General features: G+C 40.2%; 1 protein-coding gene across 3 annotated transcripts in view; it reads left to right on the top strand.

Annotated features, from left to right (window-relative positions):
- AGAP1 (ArfGAP with GTPase domain, ankyrin repeat and PH domain 1) overlaps positions 1-20398 on the top strand; it is a 384460-nt gene that overhangs the window by 277042 nt on the left and 87020 nt on the right. For all 3 annotated transcript variants that reach the window (XM_082483168.1, XM_082483167.1, XM_082483166.1), the window contains one exon: positions 12227-12388. In XM_082483168.1, coding sequence (XP_082339294.1) covers positions 12227-12388 — 162 coding nt within the window. The remainder of the gene's footprint in view (positions 1-12226; positions 12389-20398) is intronic.

Here is a 20398-nt window from a genome sequence, read left to right as displayed (position 1 = left end):
AGAAGCTCAATTGAATGGGAAAGTTTAAAGTTACCTTTCTTGGGGAGGTTCCTACCAAGTTCACAAAATACAAGTGCTTACCTTGTGTTCTCTGGGTATGTGTCTGTTGCCAAAATGATGGGGGAAAACCTGTCCTGTCACACTGAAGAGCAGCACTGAAGTGTTCCTGAAATTCTGCCCAACGTGCCATGCTAAAAAAAAAAAAAAAGTAATCAAGGGGCAAAACCTCTTCAATCTCCTGCCTCTGTGTAATAGGGATTCAAATGCTGCTGGCATGATTACTGCTTTCAGTATGCCTTTCACCAGGTCATCCACACTGTGGGTTGCAGCTCAGTGAACATCAAACTGTAGATGAGCCATTGCCATTTGGTCCCACTGGACTTCACATCTATCAAGGAATGCATTGCTTCATGACAAGTTTAAAGAATGAAAGATATGAAAGCGGTTCTTCTGTTTCTGTGTCTAGAAACAGTTCTGGTGGAGGGGGGAGATGGTACCAGTAAACCTTTGAGGCTTAAACTGAGCTGTGTCATGATGCTGGTTTAAGGAGGATATTTGGTACACAGATATTTCTGCACAACTTTGCTGGGTTTCAACTAAGTACTTCTGTATTTACCTAGTCCTGCTGTTTAAATCCTGGGCTATATTGTATGGATTTTTACAATTTTGCAGTTCTCCAGAAACCCATCTGCTTTTCTTGTTTAAGATCCTCTTCTTTCTGCCCCACACCCCTCCGCCCCCCCATTAAAATATAAAGAATTGTTGCATTCAGCAATTAAGTCCTGCACTTGATTCCAAAATGGCAAGATATCATCTTCAGATAATTTGACATTGGCACCCTCATGCTCATCTTAAGTTTAGTCTGAAGTGCCAAATGTCTGTCAGTAAATTGTTTATGTCACTAAATTAACTTTTTGAGTGGAACTATAAAGCTTTGGTTTTTCCCAACGTTTGCTTATGGATGCCTATATGCGTATTTTGCATTTAGTTTTGCTTAAAATTTAAACTGAAATAGGAAAGTGTATGGCATGCTCCTTATAATAGGGAATTTTTTTTTTTTCTGGTTACTGATGTTGATTAATCTGACTCGATTGTCTAGCAGTGTTCAATAAATCAGTGCTTTTTCTGTCTGTAGCTGGGTTTAGTTGTCACACCTTCTCCATTTGTCCCCACTCATGAGAAAAGGAAAAAAAAAAAAACTCAGACCAAAGCACTTCATTTTTATTATGGAGCATAAACTTTAGCCTGACAGGATAGTGAGAATAGTGAATGAATCAGGTCTTCAAGCTCGTGTCTGGGAGAGGGTCCCGTTCCTGACCTTTCAGATGCAGGGTTAGTGTGCTGTAGTACACCACTCGTAATATTTAACCACTGAAAGTCAGTACTTGTCAAGTAAGGAAAGTGGATACCCAGCACTGATATCACTAGAAACAGGGGCACTTTTAACTTCAGGTTGTGTTTATATATATTATTTTTTTTTATATATATATATATATATATATATATATATCTCCGCAGCTGTCTCCTTGTCTCACTTCAGCTGCAAGCTGGTTCTCTGTAGCTCAGGTGCTTGATGTTTGACAGATACTGGACTTAGAAGTCTGTAAAATATATACTGTTCTCTTTCTATATTAGTATCTGTCAGAATGGAAAGTTAATATTGAAGGTGATTGCACCCCTGTACAAAGTGAATTCTTTATCAGGGAGGCCATCCTGTAATCTCATTTGTATAAAAAGATAGTTTAATCTTTCAAAGGGTTTTGTGGTGTGGGGTTTGTGGGGTTTTTTTTTGTATGTTTGTATTTTAAGATTGCTTTAAACTTAAATGGCTGCAGTTTGGAATGAGTTTTGCTGTGATGTTTCTTGGCTGGTCTGTCACCAGGTAGTTGGGATAGAGGATCAGGTGTGATTGTTTTTCCTGGTATCTCAGGAATAAATGTGAACTGTGGTCTTTAAATGCTTAAATAGCAGCCAAGAAATCAACACATCAACTGCGCTCAGCTATTTAAAGCTGAAGAGTTGCATTTGATGTGAGGATGCCTGCATGTATTCAGGAGTGATGTATCTTGATAAATTATAATTGCAAGGAAATAAGCCAGATTCACACAGTATCCTACAGGAGTTTATGAACTTTGAAAAACAAAATCTTGTTTACAGAGAATAATATAAATTGAGAGACATGTTCTTAAGTAAACACACAGGAAGGACATAGTACTGCAAGAGCAAAGTGTGACACTCTATAAACTCCGCTAATTCAAATAACATGACTTAAAAGTTTAATAAGCCAAATGTGTTCCATATTTAAGGACCTTATAAGTAAGACTTAAGCAGGGAAATCAGTAAACTTCCCAGATCGGTACACTTGTATTTTTCTTAATCTTTTTATCTAAATTTAGATCATAATAATAATATAAATTTTAAATTTAGATAAAGTTTAGTAAAGTTTTAAACATAAAGTTGAGAAAGTAAAATGTTAATATATAGCTACCATTGGAGTAATTCCTAATTTCAGAATTTCTTCTTTTTATGTCCATACTTTGGTACTTCAAATAGATACTTGTAATAACTAGATTTCTTGTTTAGTCTATGTCCAGAAGCACACTGCTTTGTTTTGCCAGGATCTGGATGAAGTGTGTGCAAGAAACACACAATACTTTTATTTCTTCTCTGGCTTAATGAAGTTTCTGTTCCAATTAACATGAGAGCGGTTGTCTCATCAAGCATGTCTGTTTGCAGGCTCAGTTTCTTTCCAGTCCAGATCACAGAGCATGGGGGACAGGGATGTTGTGTATACATTACCTATGGAATCTAACGCTTCAAAGCTTCTTCACAGCATATACAGTTCAAGGAGTGAAAGAAGCCTCTGTGTTAAATCCGATACACAACTCCTTCACAACCTGCTGATTGTTGCGGGACAGCTGAAGCACAGAGACCTGGCCTTCCTGCAGGTGGAAGGGCATCTTCTTTCAAGTCTCTGGGCCCTTCGTTTGTTACAGTTGATATCATCCCTTAACTCAGCGATCATGTGTGCCACCCATGGTCCAGGTCAATGACGAGTATCCAGTTCACAAGTCGCTCTAGGCAAGCAGCTTTTCTGATGCATGGATTTTGTAAGGGCAAAAGAAGGGCCCTGACTTGGGTTGTCTAAACCCTTACAAGAGCTGGTAAGAGCTAGACAGAGTGCTTGATTAAATTTAAAAATTAAAACCAAGAAGTTTTTCAATGACAGTATGTCATCTGACACCTATAAAAGGTAGCAAAGACATAGCTTTATGTTGAGCTTTACTTTTCAGGTATAGGTTTCTGAAATAGGAAAATGTTCAGGTTTGCCTTTGATTAAGAGTATCTTTGCTGTTGCTTCCATTATTTCTTTCCCTTTCTGACACCAGTGCTCGTGGCATATGTTACCAGGAAAGCCTCAGCCTTTTCCTACCTAGTGTGATGCAATTAACTGCTTATTTGCTATACAGCTTTAATTGCAAAATGTTAATAGTGAAAGTCTCTTGATTTTTTTTTTATTTTTTTTTTTCCAAAACACTGATGTTAGGGCTTGTCACTGAAGTCTTGTGGGCTGACAGTGGAGAGTTTCCTAACCTCTTCTCAATTACCAGTGAGTGGGTTTGATGCTTGAAGTTATCCACAGGTTATACAGACTGAAGGTTAAAGTACAAGAGTAGAGACAAGAGATGTGGCTCTCTTTTTGGCTCTGAGCATTCCTTTGAAGAGAGTCAGTTCTTCCTTTCTGTCTTATTTTGCCTATCTTGAAATACAAGGTAAATATTTTAGTAGGAAATTATTCAGTAAGGCATGGGTTCATTATTTTCCAAGTGCCTCAAGACCTCAAGGCTCTATTTCAAAGCAAAATATTGTTAAATGAGGGGTTTTTTTGCAATTAGAAGACAATGCTGATTGTTAGATCACCTTCTCTGTATAATTGAGCTGACTTTATTACGCGTATCATTTTGACCAAGGATATAAAATAGTATTCGTCACACAATGTTTTATGTACTTGATCATGGTGTAGCTTGTTCATTCAAGATGTATTCTTTAGTGGTGCTCCAAGTGTTTTATTTTTCTGCAAATCACCTTTACTTGGGATGGTCTTGATGGTAACTATTCTTGAGGTGTCTTATCTACCTGGCTTCAAAAGTGGCAAGTAGACTAACCAACACGACCTGTAATCGAACCAGGAGATACTGCACTGAAACCATTCCACAGCTGTACAGTTTGTCTTCAAAAGGACCATCCGTCTTCTTTCTCCCTCATGGGGTGACTAAGAACTAGTTACCTGAAATTAATCCCCATAACCAGCTGCCTTTCGTAATATTCCTCACCTCTCCATTTTGTATACAGTTGATGGCCAGGACAAGCAATGCCCTTAGCATCGTAGACCCAGTTTTTAGCAATTCAGGGTGACACCATGTAAGAATCACATCTTCTCAACAGATGTGATGCTGCCCAGTGAAAACATTATGCTGGAAGAATTAGAGACATCCCTTATACATCTAGACTGTAGATCTATCCATGAAGTTAGTTTGCCTGGGGATATGGTGGCATCTTGCAATATCTAAGACTTGCATCTCTTTCTGGTTTGTTGTCCTTATGTATTCAAACAAATTGTCGTTCTTGATCTTTCCATGGGGCGTATTCAGCATACAGTACAAAGGAGGCAAACACAAAGATGCATCTGTGTAATGCAGGATAAGATAAATTAGCCAACTATGTTAACCTGGGAAGTGGTTTATAATATCTCTGCCGCTGACCTGACCCTGCTTTTGGCAAGATGTGCAGAGGAAAAACTAGCATCTCGTTCCTGGTTCATGATCTGAGGCTTGCTGGTCTGCTAAAATACAGTTAGCCATTACTGCTGATGCTTGTCACCTGACTGGCAACACAGGAGGGTCACTTAGGAATAGATGGTGTCAGGTGGTAAATTCCTTCTGTGTTACAAGGAGCTTACTTCATAAGGTGGTTTTGAAAGGGAGTTAACAGGATAGGGTTGCTTCTGTTCTTGCTAGCAATACTTCTCTTTTTAGGGAGCAGGATGATGTTTTGCTAGCACTGTCATACGTTGCTCCTTAGGAGGGAAAATGTAGTGAGCAATGTACTTTAGTGGGGGTTTTAGTGGAAAGCGTTTTTGCTTTCATGCTTCCTTTAAGATGGCCAGACATTGCCTGTCAATAGGAAATGAGCTAGAGGTAACTTTGCCTTTCCATTAGATAAGGGAGATCGTAACAAGAGTCTTACTGTTTTCAAAACTAGTGAAGATAGTCCTTCCGATATCTGTGCTTTGCTGTCATGAGACTGACTTTCTCTCACAAGTCTGTGGATGATGTCCCTCGCTTGTCATAAAGTGGCTTATTAGGCTGCCGAGTGGAAACGATCCTGTCAAGCCAAACATGCCTTCAGGTCTGCTTTGCTTGAGGCATGCTACCATGTATCAAAAGCCAGACCCTCCAAAAGCAGGGAGATCTTTTTTTGTCAAGAAAGAAGCTTTGTTTTTCTTATTTAATTGAAATTGCTATTAAAGGAAAGGAGGCAGTAACTTGGGCATTCAGTGGGGCTTTCTGTACATGACAGGATAGCTTTGTGATTTACAGGCTCTAGGCACAAGGCTGGAAAAATGGTAGGCGCCGTGGAAAGAGAATACTCCTGAGGCTCTTTCATCTCCATCCCCCAGTTCGGCTCAGAGCTTCCTTTTAATTTCGTTCAGTGCAGCAGGTTAATTTAAGCCCTCGATAGCTTGAGTGTCCAAGCTGAATTCAGCTAAACGATGACTGGATGCGCCTAATTCCTAGCAAAGGTATGAGCTCCGTGTACTTTAAAAGTGTTTGCCTTTTTTTTCTGTAGGCTGTAATCTCATGCTACCCCTTCTCCCCGACTCACGAGTGTTTATTATCATCTGCAGACTTCTGCCAAGCTGCAGTTTTGACAGGATTTTAATGTCAGTCCTGTACATCCGTGCCTGACTCCAGCCTTCTGCAGTCATTGTGCAATTGCAGCATCCCTTTAACTTCGGTTTGAGGCAGAGGAGGAATATAAAGAACTTGATAGAACATTTATGGTAATAGCTGTAAAGGGAAGCTGTAGAGCATTGGATTTCACAGCCAGAAAAATCTCAGCTCGGGGAAATAGGTCTGAAATACAACTACAGATGGTTTTCGTCTATTGCTTCCCCTGCTTAAATAAAAGGATTGCTTTTCTCACCTCTATTTAAAACACATGTGTAGAAGATGAAAGTGTCCAGCTATTTTTTTATTATTCAGTCCACCAGCTACCGACATCTTTGCCTTATTTCATTTCAACACTAATGGCATAGTAAAAGTTCTGAAACACCCTCTTTGGATTCAGCCTTCCTTGGGTTGCGGCAAAGATTCCTGCTGCAGTCAGAGCTGTTGCTGTTGTTTTCGTCATCAGCGCTTTCTTTTCCCCCTTGAACCTGGTGCTATTAATTGTGTTGCTGCTTCTGCTCTTTAATTGATCCCTTTCACTGGTCCCGCTTTTGTACTGTCTGACTTCTTGTCACTTCAGCAAATCAAAAACCCAAATTAATCAATCTCCAGCTACTTGAGAATAAGGCCGCATTGGGGAGCTGGGCTTGACAAAAAAGTCTAATTTCACTTTGAAAGCCTGTTGGAAAATTTTAACAAGAAGATGCAAGAAAAATGTAAACCAGATCAAGCTCGACTTTGGTCTGTGGAGAATAGCGTCACCTGTTGAGTTTGTTTCAAGTTTTTGTAAATAGGTGATTTGACAAAAATATGAAATAAATCAAAAGACACAAAGATAGAAGAGGTCAGAATATCCTTGTTTCCGCTGCACATGGTTATACAGGAGAGAGGGTTGTGTGTGTATGAGAGAGAATAGGAACCGTGGGCCAAAGCTGAAGCTCCGCTCTCAGATTTTTGTGTCTCAGTCTTTGTGCTGTGCTATTCCAGTACCTTATATGTTGCCTCCTTTCCTCATGCTTTTTGCACCCCCAGCCCTTTTAACTCTGGCCTGGGGCACTCGTACCTGCTCGTTGTTCCTCAGTTTTTTCGCTTCCTCGATTCCTGTGTTGGTATCTTCTGCAGCTCTGCTGTGCAGGCGCTGCAAGTGGTGAAGGAGAAGTGGCTTCAATCCAAATCTCAGACACTTGGGAGTTTGGGATGCAAGTCAGTTGTGTCCTGTGCTAGGGGCACCGAGGAAACACAGGCCGGGTTTGAGTTGGATTTCTTACCCTTTTCAAATCCAGGAGGGCTCTCATGATGTCCGTAGAGGGCACAGATGGAGTCATCTTTGAGATCCATGTCTGGAGCGCATGCAGCTTCCAAATAATAAACCTTTAAAGAGATAAGAAGTGGGACTTGTGCAGAATGTTAGGTTTTACAAACATCATATAATACTGTGAGAGGATATCAAACATAAGTGTTTCAAATGGCAAATAAAGTGCAGTACAACAGCACAACCCTTGAGATTCTTCTGAGAAGGATTGGTTGGTTTCTTTTTTCATTTAATGTTCTGTCTCGTAATTCTGAGTTGTAGTTGTAGACACCATACTTCTTCCTTTCCACCTCTCGTTTCTACTGCCAGAATTTGTCATAATTGAAAGGAATTTCTATTGTGACTGTAATTACAAAATGCATCTAGGGGAGAGGCAGACATGGGACTTGCTTTCTGGAATAAAAGGTACATTGGTGCTTTTTTGTTTGTTTTGTAATTTCTAGCAAATGAGGGTCAGACTTGAACAAGCAGAACCTTTGTCTTACCCTATGTGTCATGCACCTACAGAGAAATATCACTGCTTTAACAGCAGAGTGATTGTGGGTTTTTTTAATATCCCATCTCTTGGTAACTTAAAGGGTTTGGTTACCAAGTATCTCTTGTTGCTCCTGAGCATGGAGTGAGCTACTGTGTATTTTTAAATGGCCTCAAATAACTTGCATAAGTGTAAACTTACCCTCAATATACTCTGAATTGACTATTACTACTTTCTGGAGTGGGTGCCTGTACTGCGTCATACTGGTTTGCATAGAAGTTCCCCTGTCCCTTGGTATAAGCTTGGCATTATTTCAGGACCCTGCAAAACTAGAAACTCAGCTTTCAATGAGAAACATGTTTTCTCATCGGTACAGGAAGTATCCAACATGCATGTGAAGTTCATGGCATCTTCCTTAACGCATCGTGAGCATGCAGAGGTAAACTGCAAGGACATGGCTTGTGTCAGCTCTCGCTTACAGCTGAGCGGAGTTAATAATTACTCTGGGGAGAGAGGCCAGGGAGGAAGGCTGACTGTTTGCTGGGAGAGGGCATGGACGTGTCTAGCTCTCTTCTGTACATTGCAGTCGGCAGCAGGCGTAGGCTGGAGCACAGTGATGCTCTGTTTTGGAGGAGAAGATGACATTTTTCAGCAGCATATTGCTGTGTACATCACTTAGAAACGTGGCCCAGCAGTTGTAGAACAGAGGATGCGCTAGTCGGGACAACCCCAACTGCATGGCAAGGGGAGAGTTTTGCCCTGAATGTTGTATAATATAGATATACACCCTGCAAATGATGACCATCATCAAGGAAAGCTGCCTGTACCGTCAATCAAAAACTGCAAAGCTAATGATGGGCTGGGCAGATAATCGTGGGAGAGTTAATTGTAAGGTTCGATATGGCATCTTGTCAGCAGAGATAAGTTGTCACGTTTTCCACTTGAGCTGAAACTAAATGATTGTAAAATAAGTTATGAGTGTCCTTGGGCCTGTCTGCCAGAATGATGGCTAAGAATACATTCCTGGCCCATCAGTCTCAAGCAGCCCGCTTGATATTTATGCGAACTGAATGTTATTTTATTCCCCCTCTAGTCATGCTTGTCAGCTTCCCGAGTGAAAAGTGAAACTGCTTCTTTGACTCATACTTCAAGTATTGAAGCTCGGAGAGACTGCAGATTGTTATTATTATTACTAGTATTATATATTTTTTCGGGTGTGCGTTGAACATTGATGCCCGATTGGGAAGAACTAATGGCTGACATTGAATGCGCGGGATGGCTGCAAAACAGCCCATCCCAACCCAGTGAAACGCATCTTATGAGTTCCAGTGCCTCTGTCAAAGCTGGTTTAGATGTGGAGTAATGAGGCGCTTGCTTTTTTAATTTGGCATGCCTTTTCCTTTGCCTTTTTTTTTTTTTTTTTATATATTTAATAGTGCCAGCAGTGGTCGTCTGTTCTCAGGCGTGGTAATTGATACAAAATAAAATGCATTATTTGTATTCAGTCAGGAGTATGAAATTGCATTCAGTGGGCTGAAGCCTGAACTCATTTACAGTTTTCCGAAGCCGGGCTTTCAGGAGCCCTCTTTTCAATTTGAAGAATACCTTGTCAGGCAAGAGAAGTAGTGGGAAATGGGAAAGCACAGCGTGTAAGCCAAGCGCCTTTTGATTGCTCATATTTTAAACCGGGAGAATGTTAAATAACTTCCATCTTCAAAGGGTGGTCTCCGAAACTGGGAATACAGGGCATTAATACAACAATATCAGCTCCGTACCCGTTTACGAGCAACTCACGTTTCTTTTCTGGTTGAGGGGGAGGGAAAGCTGCGGGCTCTTCGCTTCAGAGCCGTTTGACGCAAGGACAGCAGGTTATTACCTGGAAAGGGCTGCGGATCACGAGGAGTTACCATAGGGAGGTTAATTCTTCAGCTCTCCGACGTGAGTAGTCGAACTGTACGTTCCTCATTTTTCAGAGCTCATGAGCAGGTTTTGTTGGTGCAATTTATAGCCTAGAAATTAGACTAAGCCACAGTCAGCATACAGATCTATCTTAACCTTTTTTAACAAGGATCTCTCTGGAAAAATATATTCTGTGGTTTTGCATCAGGGTGTGATTTCTTCACCATTTTGCGAGTCCGGGGCACTGTGGTTGATGCTGGAGTCGCACATGGCAATAAATGCAGCCCTTGTACGCCTGCCTCGGGGACCGGAGCGCTTCAGCACACTTCTCAGCATCACGAATATTTGGAAACAAGCTTTTTGAGAGGCATGGGAGAGGGTGCTAGAGCAGTTTTTTCCTGGATTTTTTTTTTTCTCCCCTTGAGTAAAATAGGATAATTCTTTCTAAAGTGAAAGCTGAGGATGAGGCCTGTCTGTGTGCCACTTGCCTCATATTTTCTGAGGCGAAAAAGTGAAACATCTTGAGGAATTGCATTAGATGTGTGCAAGCCTTCCTGGCTGGTGTGCTCTCTGGGATTTTTTTTCCATTATATTTATGAATTTTCTAGATTTTCGCAAGCAAACAAAAGTCAGTTAGGTGCGTTTTTGGTGCTCCGTGGCAGACCTTGCTGCCACCACCAGGCCCCTGCCTTGCCAGTGCCTGGCTCTATGGATGGCCTGTCTCAGCATGGCAATTTTCATGTCATTGCTGCAAAGGAGGGGGGGTTTGTGGGTTTGTTTTTTTTTTTTTTTCTTCTTCTTTTTAAGCACCTGACGTAGCAAACCTTCTTAAGTCTCAAACTGGAGGTAAATATTTAGGGCTATCAGTAACCAACTTGCATCCTTGGCCATGCCTCTGTACTGCTGGCATCCTCTTTGGCATCTTCTCTTCTGTCAGTGTCAAGGGAGCCAAAGCTACCTGTGTCCCCTTTGCCAAGAGTGTGCTGAGCACTGCCGTGGATTCTCTCCAGGGTTTGCTTTCCTCTTCACCTGGAGAGACAGCAAACCCTTGCAGGATAGCCACTTTGAGCATTCCTGGGTCAAATACTTAAAATCTCCTACACAGATATACAATAAATACATTTCTGTTATTACATTTGTGGTTAAATGTTTGATGATTGCTTTCAAAAGAGTGGACACAGGGAAAAAAACAAACATCCTTAATATAAAGCTCATGTTTGATTTGGTCTTTATTGCCAGGCAATTAGCTACATAATTTATCCCCCACTAATAACTTTGAGCACAACTGTGCTTAGCAGGTAATTAGTAAGTAAACTTTATAAGGGGAAAAAAAACAAAAAACAAACAAACAAAAAAACCAAATAAGGGTTTGTTTGTCAAATAGGCAGTTTTATGGGGATTTAACTACTCAAAAAATCAAAAGCTACTTTTTACGTAGCCTTTGGCTTTATATTTTTCTAACATATTAATTGATCTTAAGTGCAATTCAGTATCTAACCAAGGTTCTGGAAACAGCTTTACTTTACACGATAGCAAGCACTTCAAGTAAAGTGTAAGATGTTATGTTAAATTTTACAATCAAAACCAAACAAACAAAACAGAAATGCATTTAGCACTAATCATAACTAAAAGATGGGTTGCAATTAAACTAAAATCATATTACCAACCTTGGGGAAAAATACTGGATTAAGGTTACTTGAGTGTTTGCTATGTGAAAGGACCCAGATGGACAGTGAAATTTCAAATACATCCTCATTGCTAAACTTTTCTTAAATATTGGTCAGATATTTCTTGACTGAAAAAGAGAAGAACTACTCAAAGAGAAGAAATTCATGTATTACCAGCCATTACGTGGACCGGGAATAGACTGTGGGTCTCTGCTTATGAGAGAGGGGTGTCATCGACCTTTAATTTTGATTTGGTTGAGTGAGCTAATTGGTGGGAGAGGGTAGAAAATGACTCTGCCATCAGTTCTTAAAATTGTTGCATGTTATGCTAGCATAGCTACTACAGTGGGAAACAAAACACATGAAACGGGATTATTTATTTTTTCATGGGGAGCAGCTAGTAAGTGACCCTTTATCACACAATATTAATTGTACCAGGCATATATTTGTTACCTTGTTTTCCCACCTTTATTGCCATCACCACCTTTTCTATGTGTGTCTGTCTCTTGTATTAAGGAAAGCCAATAGGATTCAGACAAAGTCGGGGTATCTCTGTTCCATTACATATTAAAATATCTTAGCATTACATGAGTCAATCCGAGGATCAGTAAGATCTTTGTAAGAAGCAGCAATTGCAAGTAATAAAGTGCATTCAAGATGGCCTGCTTCTAAAATCGATGCAGAGTCCTGTTGATTTAATTGGACTTGAATCAGAACTTCAGCCAAGTTGCTTTTTTTGTACTTTTTCAAAAAAGTAATGCATATTGTTAGGAAGCTCTCCTGTAGCCTTTGAAAGTCGATGAGCTCAAGAAGTCAGCTTCTTAACAGACAGTAGTGGGTTGTATCTTGGATTCCAGCAATCATTAATTTAAATTATGCAGTATTTTTATTTTTCCTTCCTTCCCCTCCCGCCAAACTGCAGATACTGGATTAGGAGATTCTGTGTGTTCAAGCCCAAGTATATCCAGTACGACGAGCCCCAAACTCGATCCACCTCCTTCACCTCATGCCAACAGAAAGAAACACCGCAGGAAGAAAAGCACGAGCAATTTCAAAGCTGATGGTATCTCGGGCACAGCTGAAGGTAAGCTTATTCTGTGGTGGAAGCCTGAATTTTGAAAGTAAGGTTCCAAAGAGCATCGTTAATTACAATTCAACTACACCATTGGCTTTGCCTACAGAAGATAAAGAGAATTGTACTAAAGTAGAGAAATTAAAGACTGAACTTTTAACGATGAAGATGAATGATCGAAGGCATCACACAATGGTGAATTCGATTGTCTGAAACGTGTTTGGAACTGATTTTTTTTTTAATAAATAAAAAAGTGCCCCCAGGTTAATATGGAGCATCATTGTCTATAAAGTTAAGGAATAGGCATACTTGTAAGGTTAAAAAGAAAGAAAAAGTCAGGTTCCCTCAGTAGCCCATACATCACATTAGAACTTTTGTATTTTTTCAGTATTATTAAATCTCATGTTATCACTTCTCCTTAGACACATCCTGAGTTCTAGAATCGCGAATGCTTCTGATGCCTGTTATTGTTTGAATATTCAGCTGCTCATGGAAAGATTGTGTTATTTGACGATAAAAAGGAAAAGGGGAGAGTTTAAATGTTTGGGTTCTTTTTTAAGAACCAGAAAGCAAAAGCCATAAAGAACTTCTTTTTTCCCTTCGTTTAGCTTACTCTTTCCAACACGAACACTGCTATAGCTGTTCAATGCCCTTCTGAAGGGGTAACAATGTGTACAGTAGCCAGATATGATATAAAACATGCTTATATCTTTAGAAAAGAAGAAAAGAAACATGCTATGATTCAACCAAAAGAGCTCCAGAAAAAAGACGAACAAGGGTAGTTGGAAGGCTCAGAAACTGGGGAGTCAACATATAAGAAGAGATGAAAAACGGAGACAATGGAATAACATTGTTGGAGAAGGGGAGTGTTGAGTAAGAAAAAGATGCGGTTGTAAGCATTGGAGAGTGAAAAACAGCTAATTCAGTATCAAAGAGCGTTGGAACAAGTTCTGAAAAAAAACATGACAATTGCAGACAGCTGAAGAGACATTAAAAATAGATGTGATAATAGTATACAACTGAGAAGGGGCATGTTAACTACTACTTAGTCATCCTTATTTTCCATTTATTTAATTTCTCAATTGCACTTCTATCACATACGGAATTTATTTCCCCAGCTATCTATACAAATCCTTTCTTAAAAGCTATCAGCTTTTTTTTCATAATAGCTCCTGTTGCGTTCTCTTTCCAGTCATTTAACTGTCTTTACTGTTAGTTTCCCCCTAGTTTATGGCCTGAAGCCAAATTTTATTTTAACCTTTCATTTTTAATTTGTCATCTTTTTTTTTTTTAACAATCCCTTTTACACCACTTATTTTCATACCTCAATGGCAAGTTATAGAGGGGATTTTTCAGACTGCTCACCATTGGTCCAAGATTATTTTGTTGAAGTCAATATGAATCAAGACCAGCTGGATATCAAGAGCCTTTGAAAATCTCTTTCTAAGTGGTTAATACGTGTATGTTTTCTTTCTCCTGGGGAGATTATTTTCACAAGTCACTGGAGCTGGAGCCTGTGTGGTCCTGGTCTGCAGGCGCAGACTTCTGACCCATAGCAAGCAATGGGGGATCTGCAGTTTTGTGTATCTTGCCCCTAAAATCCCTGTTCTGATTGGAGCGGGGAGTATTTGCTCCTTCATCTTTCTCTGCTTTGTCTTGATCTTCTCCTTGTCTTCCAGCATCATAACATGCTAGTCTGAAATCCAAGAAAATTGTCCCCTCATATAAATGGGATAAATATGCTTCCAGAAGGGCAAGAACTGACTGACAAGAAGCAACGACATAATACAGTAAGCCTCAAAAGTAGTAGTGAGTGCCAACACTTGCTTTTACAGTCTTTGTGTCTCTACATTAGCCCATCAGCTTTTTTTGACCTGCCTCTTCTTACACATCTTCTGAGATGGGCACTCTTTTCTGGCTTGGAGCTCACACTCTTGGGTGGCCCACGGTGGTTGTTAAATTCTTTATAACTTCTCTTTTAAAGCCAGTAAAAAGCAGTGATTGGTCACAAAAATAAAATTGCCACTTTCTACACAGCATTCTTGCCATGTGAGAGAGGAACTCTGGACATCCTTTAGCAGACAACTAATCTTACTGGCCCTTGAATCCTTAGCAAGGTTGGGAGGAGGTGACTGACAGTTAGGAGAGTGAACCTCGTCTGTCAGCAGTAGCTGAAGGAGAAAGCAATGAAGCGTGCTTGAGTTCCCTGCCCTTTAGAAGAATGGCATCTTATAAAAAGTAATAGTGATTGCAGGCTCTTATTAATTACTTTCTAAAAAGACTAACAAAGGCTGAGGGTTGCTTTTCCAAATCCTGGTACGTGGGCACTTGCAACCTTTGTCTGTGATTTCTGGTATTTGTGTTGGTGCAAGCCAGAAGTTACGTTTGGTATGCATAAAGCATGCATGGTTGACCAGACAGGTAGTGTTCACGTCTCCGAGCTTGCTGTTATGCTGAATGATGGGAATAACTTCAATCCTGGGACAAACTATGTCACAAGCCAGTCTGCTGCTAGTGGGGCGTGTGTCTGAGATGCTTCAGGCTGTTACGGGTTTTTCTCCAAGTAGTTAAGCGTAGCATTTTTATATCTGTCTTGCAATTCAAAGCAGTTTTCAGTTCAATAATTCAGCCTTTCCTCAGGAAAAGGCTTATTTCCTTGTTCCTCAGCACTTGGCTACAAATCTGTCCAATGACCTAAAAGATGTCCTTTTTGATTTTTCTTCCTCCACACTTGCCATAAGCATAGATCTAAACCCTCAGAGGATTACTGCAGTTTTGAAGACCACAAATCCAAATTAAACAGTAAAAGGAAGATGTTCTGAGAGATGCATGCTTTGCCTTGTCAACTTCGATCAAGTGTTTGAGATACCGCAGGTGACCTGCTGAAAATGGGCTACAGAAGATGGTGGTGATAATTGTGGGAGAACCTTATCTTCCTTCCTTCTGGAAATCCCAAGCTCACTGTGAAAAGGAGGAGGAGGTTCCTTCTGCAGTAGCTATTCTCAAACAGTTACAATGGATCAGAGTTAAATGATTTAGGTAATTCTGGATTTTATAACGCCTCCAGTCCAGGTCCAGGCACATTTCAAGTGTCAGCTTTCACACAGAAATTCTGGGTTCCTTCATTTTTGTCTGTAGCAAAGCTTAGGTGTTCAATGAGATTTAAATCTGGTCTTCAGCAAACTCTAGCATTTTTACTGCACTTTGCTGTCTTTTTTTTTTCCTCCTTGAATGTGCCTGCTTTGATCAGTGACCTCTGCCCAAGTATTCAGATATCACAATGATGGACACTAGTGAGCCCAGGGTGATTCACTAATTCCAAGGACTGATGCTCATCTCTTCTATGCCCTTCCATAAAGGTCATGCTGATTCTTCTTTCTCCACACTATCTGCACATGCACAGCCCTCTCTTTCTGGGATTGATTCTTTCATCTTACTTGGTTTATCTTTCTATGGGTTTTCTGAGGCAATGGTTGCAGCAACAAAAATACTAAAGCAACTGTGCTGCAGTTGGATGAAAATTATAATTCAATTCCTATTTTGGAAAATCAGATTCTTATGAAATTCTTCCAGTGCAGTGAAACCCAAAGAGAAGTTTTTTAGTTCTCTGTACAGAACTTGTCACTGAAAAAGTTTCTTACTGTAACAGCAGGAATACTGACATTAGGCAAGGTGCCAGCAACCAGCAGTGTTTTTCCCACCATGCTGTCTAAACTTGCTCAGAGCAGGATTATACGGTGCTGTGTTTCAAAGAGAGGAATAGCTGCTCAGAGCCCAGTCTGTTTTGGTACCCTTGTGCTGCTGCAGTTAGTGGAACAACTAGTGATAATAGGAAGGTTTTTCAGCTCGAGAACAAGTAGAAAAATTAAAAAGCTTTCTTGGAAATACTCTTCGCAGAAAGACCTTTCACAGTGTTTATTTTTCTTACTCTTGTTAGACAGTTTTAAAACTTCATGGCTATGCCAGCTTTAACCTTCCTGCCCTCAATCCATCTCTGAGATTTTAGGAGCTATAGAAAGCTCAAGGTATGGCTGTCTTTCAGCATCAAATCTAGATCATCCGTGCTCTGCAAGTGTTTCATTGACTAAGAGCCCTGGCCAATGGGCCAATGCTGCTGTCTCCTGTAGGGCTGGCCTGACTGTGTCCAGGTAGATGGGTGAATCGGCTCCTTTGGTCAGAGAGATGCAAGGCAGCTGCAGGCAGAGCACTGTTAATTTATCTTCTCTCTCAGCAGCATAGGCAAAACACGCCTAGCTCTGTGTTCCCATTCATGCAGGTGGAGCTGAGAAACAGGAATTGCTGGGAGAGTAATGAATGTGGTTAGCGACTTGGTAGACTTTCCAAACTCTGTTTTTGCTGCTGTGTTCTACCTTCTTCTTCATCACTGATTTCTGAAGAACTTTTGAAGGATGAGGAAGGACCTTTTATCTTACTTTTCAGGACTGTTTTCTTACTACAAAGATATTTGTTCTCTGACCCTTGTAAAGTAATTGCTTTTCCCTCTGCTTTTCTGATCTGTGCAGTCTAGACCCAACTCTAGGTGTACACTTTCTGCCTCGTAGCTAAGGATGAACCCCAGTTTACTGAGAAATTGGTTGTTTGGGTTTTTTTTATTTTCCTGGGATGAACTGGTAAAGGTATTTCAAAAGCTTTTGTTCTTCACGTGCGTGTTTTATGACAGAAGTAATTCTTCTGTTCCGAATCTTAGGGAGCATTGAAGATGAGCTATAGTTAAGTTTAAAATTAAAATATGTTAACTTGTTTTCTGTGGATGGAAAAACAGGGTGTAGTCAGACATCTCATTTGTACTTTTAGCAATAAGCAAAAATTTCGCTGCTTTCATCTGGTTTCTCAGCTGCGTGGGGACTTGAGTCCAGGAGGGTGGGACAATGTGCAAAAGGCTAAGGGAGCTGCCGGTTTATTCCTGAGACTTCTTGGCCCTTTTCAGCCATCCCAAATCCAGAATGACAAAGCCAGTTAGGGAAATGCAGTTCTTGGTATCAGAATCTGGAATGTGTATGATACCTGAAAATTTGATATTTTGTATAAATTGGAATCAGTACAGCTGTTAACTGAATGTGCAGTATGTGATGCATGGAAAAAAACGTGTGCGTTTTACCTGCAGCTTCTTACCCTAGGCTTTCCTTAGTCTAATCTCTCCAGTGTGCCCCTGATTTACCTGTTGGCATTATATACTGAAGTGATTTTAAACGTGCTTGTACACAGCATGCACATACAAGCTTTGTGCATGGTCTTCTCCAGACAATTTTAACATATATTTCCTTAGGTGCGTAGTTCTAGTAAGTGTGCTATGGCCAGACTGAACTAAAAAAAAATGAAATTTCTCTAACCATGTATAAAAACAAAAAAAGTGAATTGGGGATTTTGGAAATTTAGTGGAAACACGTCTGAGGCCTGTTCAATGAAACATGCAAGCAATGAGCGATAGTGTTTGTGGGAGAGTAGATTCTTTGTTTGACAGATGGACTTGACATTGTTAATGCTAATACTTATTTACAATGCATTGAATTAAGCACCATGATGGAGAAATGTATTCTTAGTTGGCTCTTTTTTTTTTTTTTTTCCTTTTTGTGGTCTGGAAGAAACCTTCTGACATTGTCAGAGGACAGCGTGTTCAGAAACCTTTCCAGCATAAAAAGTCGCAGCATTGTCATTCCCTTTTCTGCACAAGGAAGATGTGAAATCTAATATCTTGACCTGCAGCTGCAGCAAGGGCAAAACTACTCCCCTATTAAAGAGTTTGTAACCTTTGGAATCAAATCTATTAGATGTCAAGGTCCCTGTATGGGTTGTGTTGCTTGAAGTAACGCACAGAGCTAAGCTGCCACCAAAACTTCTTCAAGTTAAAGCTCTTTCCAGTCTGTTACGGGTTAATTAAGATTACTGTGGCTGTAGAGGCAAATAGATGTTGCCCATGTAGGAACTCCACAAAAGTTATTCCTGGTAATCTTGTCATTCTCGTTATTTTACCTTGTCCCTATAAATCAACTATCATTAATTACAACTGGCTATGTAGTAGGAGTAGATATGGAGGCATTCTTGGAAAAGTGTTTTTTGTTTTTCAGTTAGAAGACAGGTTTTTGATACTGTGAGATGGGTGAACATGTGGAAATGAAATAAAGCATTAGGGAAAAGTTTTCATCGTATTCCTGTGGCCAATGTGTGGATGTATCGGAGTTAATTTAAGCTAGGTCATTTAGAAGCTGTTCATCAGTCTAGCCCCATGCTGGCTGCAAAGCCTATCCCAGCACCCTGCCTGTGCGTGTAGCCTGTGCTGGGATGCTGCTGCTGCCACAATGCATGTGGCGCTGAGCACGCTCGCTTGGGGCAGGGGGTTCCCCACATGCAGTAAAGCAATAACACAAAGTCTGGAGAGAACTCAGTTATTCCAGTTGTAGTAGAAATCAGTTGTTCCTTAATTATGTCCATGCCCAGGTTTTTTTGTAGTTATACTCTCCTTAAAGTGATAAGAGATATCTTAAGCTTTTTCCCCTCTAAAATAAAAAAATAAAATATCAAAAAACCCAAATACAGACCTTTGTCATACAGAAGAGGAGTGTATTTCCATCTGTCATGCAGTATTTCTGTACATCCTGTGATGGATGGTTTAGTGAGAGCAGGTTTTGTTTCTACTTCTGGTCTCTTAAGCGTCCAAAGTTTTAGAAAGTAAATGTTCCATAGTTTTAAAAAATGTCCAGCAGTATTTAAAGTGTGATTGATACAAAAGTGGCATTTTGACTGCAATGTTGAATGAAAAAAAGAAGCATTTATTTGGAACTGGAAGGATTTGCAGCGTAAGCAGATAGCTAGGAAGGCTGTTTGTTTTTTTTTTTTAATAGGTGTGTAATTAATTTAGGGTTGCTCCTGAATTCTCTTCATACACAATATGTATATCATAATGTTGGTTGTGTAGTCCTCCTGCGCGTGAAACCTTTCAGAAATTTCAGCAACTACCATTTTGCAGAATTTCATATTGCACACAAAAAACAAGTTTTGCTTTGCTAATCGTCACTAAATCTGGAGTTTAACAGGCTTGCTTTTAGTAAGATTTTAGAAGCATGGTTTGAGAAGTATCTGCATCCTTATTTTGTGGGTTATCTCGGAAGAGTTGTAGGCCTTGCTTGATCCAGCTATGCTCTGCTCTGGTTGCTTGGTGGGTAAAAATTTCTTTTAAAAAAAAAAAAAAGAGAAGAAGCAGGTCTTAGTGAATGTTTACAATGAAACAAAAATGAGCAAAATATCTAGCTGTGTTTTCTTTTGTCTGTGTGAGAACTTAAAAAAAAAAAATCAACAGTATGTGACCGTATTTGTTGTCTGTAATGCCAAATGCTTGTTTTGATTTAAGTGTACTGCAAGTGTCTCAGAGGTTATCACCTATTCAGTGTCAAAACACTCTTTGGTTGTAATTCCACTGATCATCGGTAACTTCATTCACTGCTTCGTAGGAGATACAGTACAGGCCGATTGCTGTACACCTGAGAAACAGGAGGGCAGAAATTAATAAAATCTAGACCGAATCTTCAGAGACTTACTTTCAACCGAGGCCAAGGTCACTTGTTGGGAAACCTTCAGCCTCAGTCGTCACAGCCTATGTGACATGAAAGGTTTGCTGCTGAAAGACATTTATGTTGATGCTGAGGAGTGAAAGACAAGGGAGGTGAAGCTCATCTATTGTTTTAACCTACTTCATTGCAGGCTAAACAAGTTGAAAGATTCCTTCTTCTCTTTAAAACCACTGTTAGCTCAGGGTCAGAAGAGGCTGCTGGTTCCACCTACCTGGTTGAAAGGAAAAGTGTCACAGTGGTGGTCAGCAGGAAAGGGGATTCTGGAAAGGATGAGTCCCAGGATGAATTGGTGGTGGTTGTACACACGGGCACCTCTGGATAGCTAGAGAAAGATAACACCTTTTTTTTTTTTCCCCCTGCATTTCTCTTAAAAGTGTAATGAAAAGTACATTAAGTGCTCAATGCACTGCAGAAGGGTACGCTGTGTATCCATGGT

This window comes from Vanellus vanellus (genome assembly GCF_965231255.1).
Source record: "Vanellus vanellus genome assembly, chromosome: 5".
Lineage (NCBI taxonomy): Eukaryota > Metazoa > Chordata > Aves > Charadriiformes > Charadriidae > Vanellus > Vanellus vanellus.
Note: the sequence above shows the minus strand (reverse complement) of the source record. Positions and strands in the feature narration are given on the sequence as shown.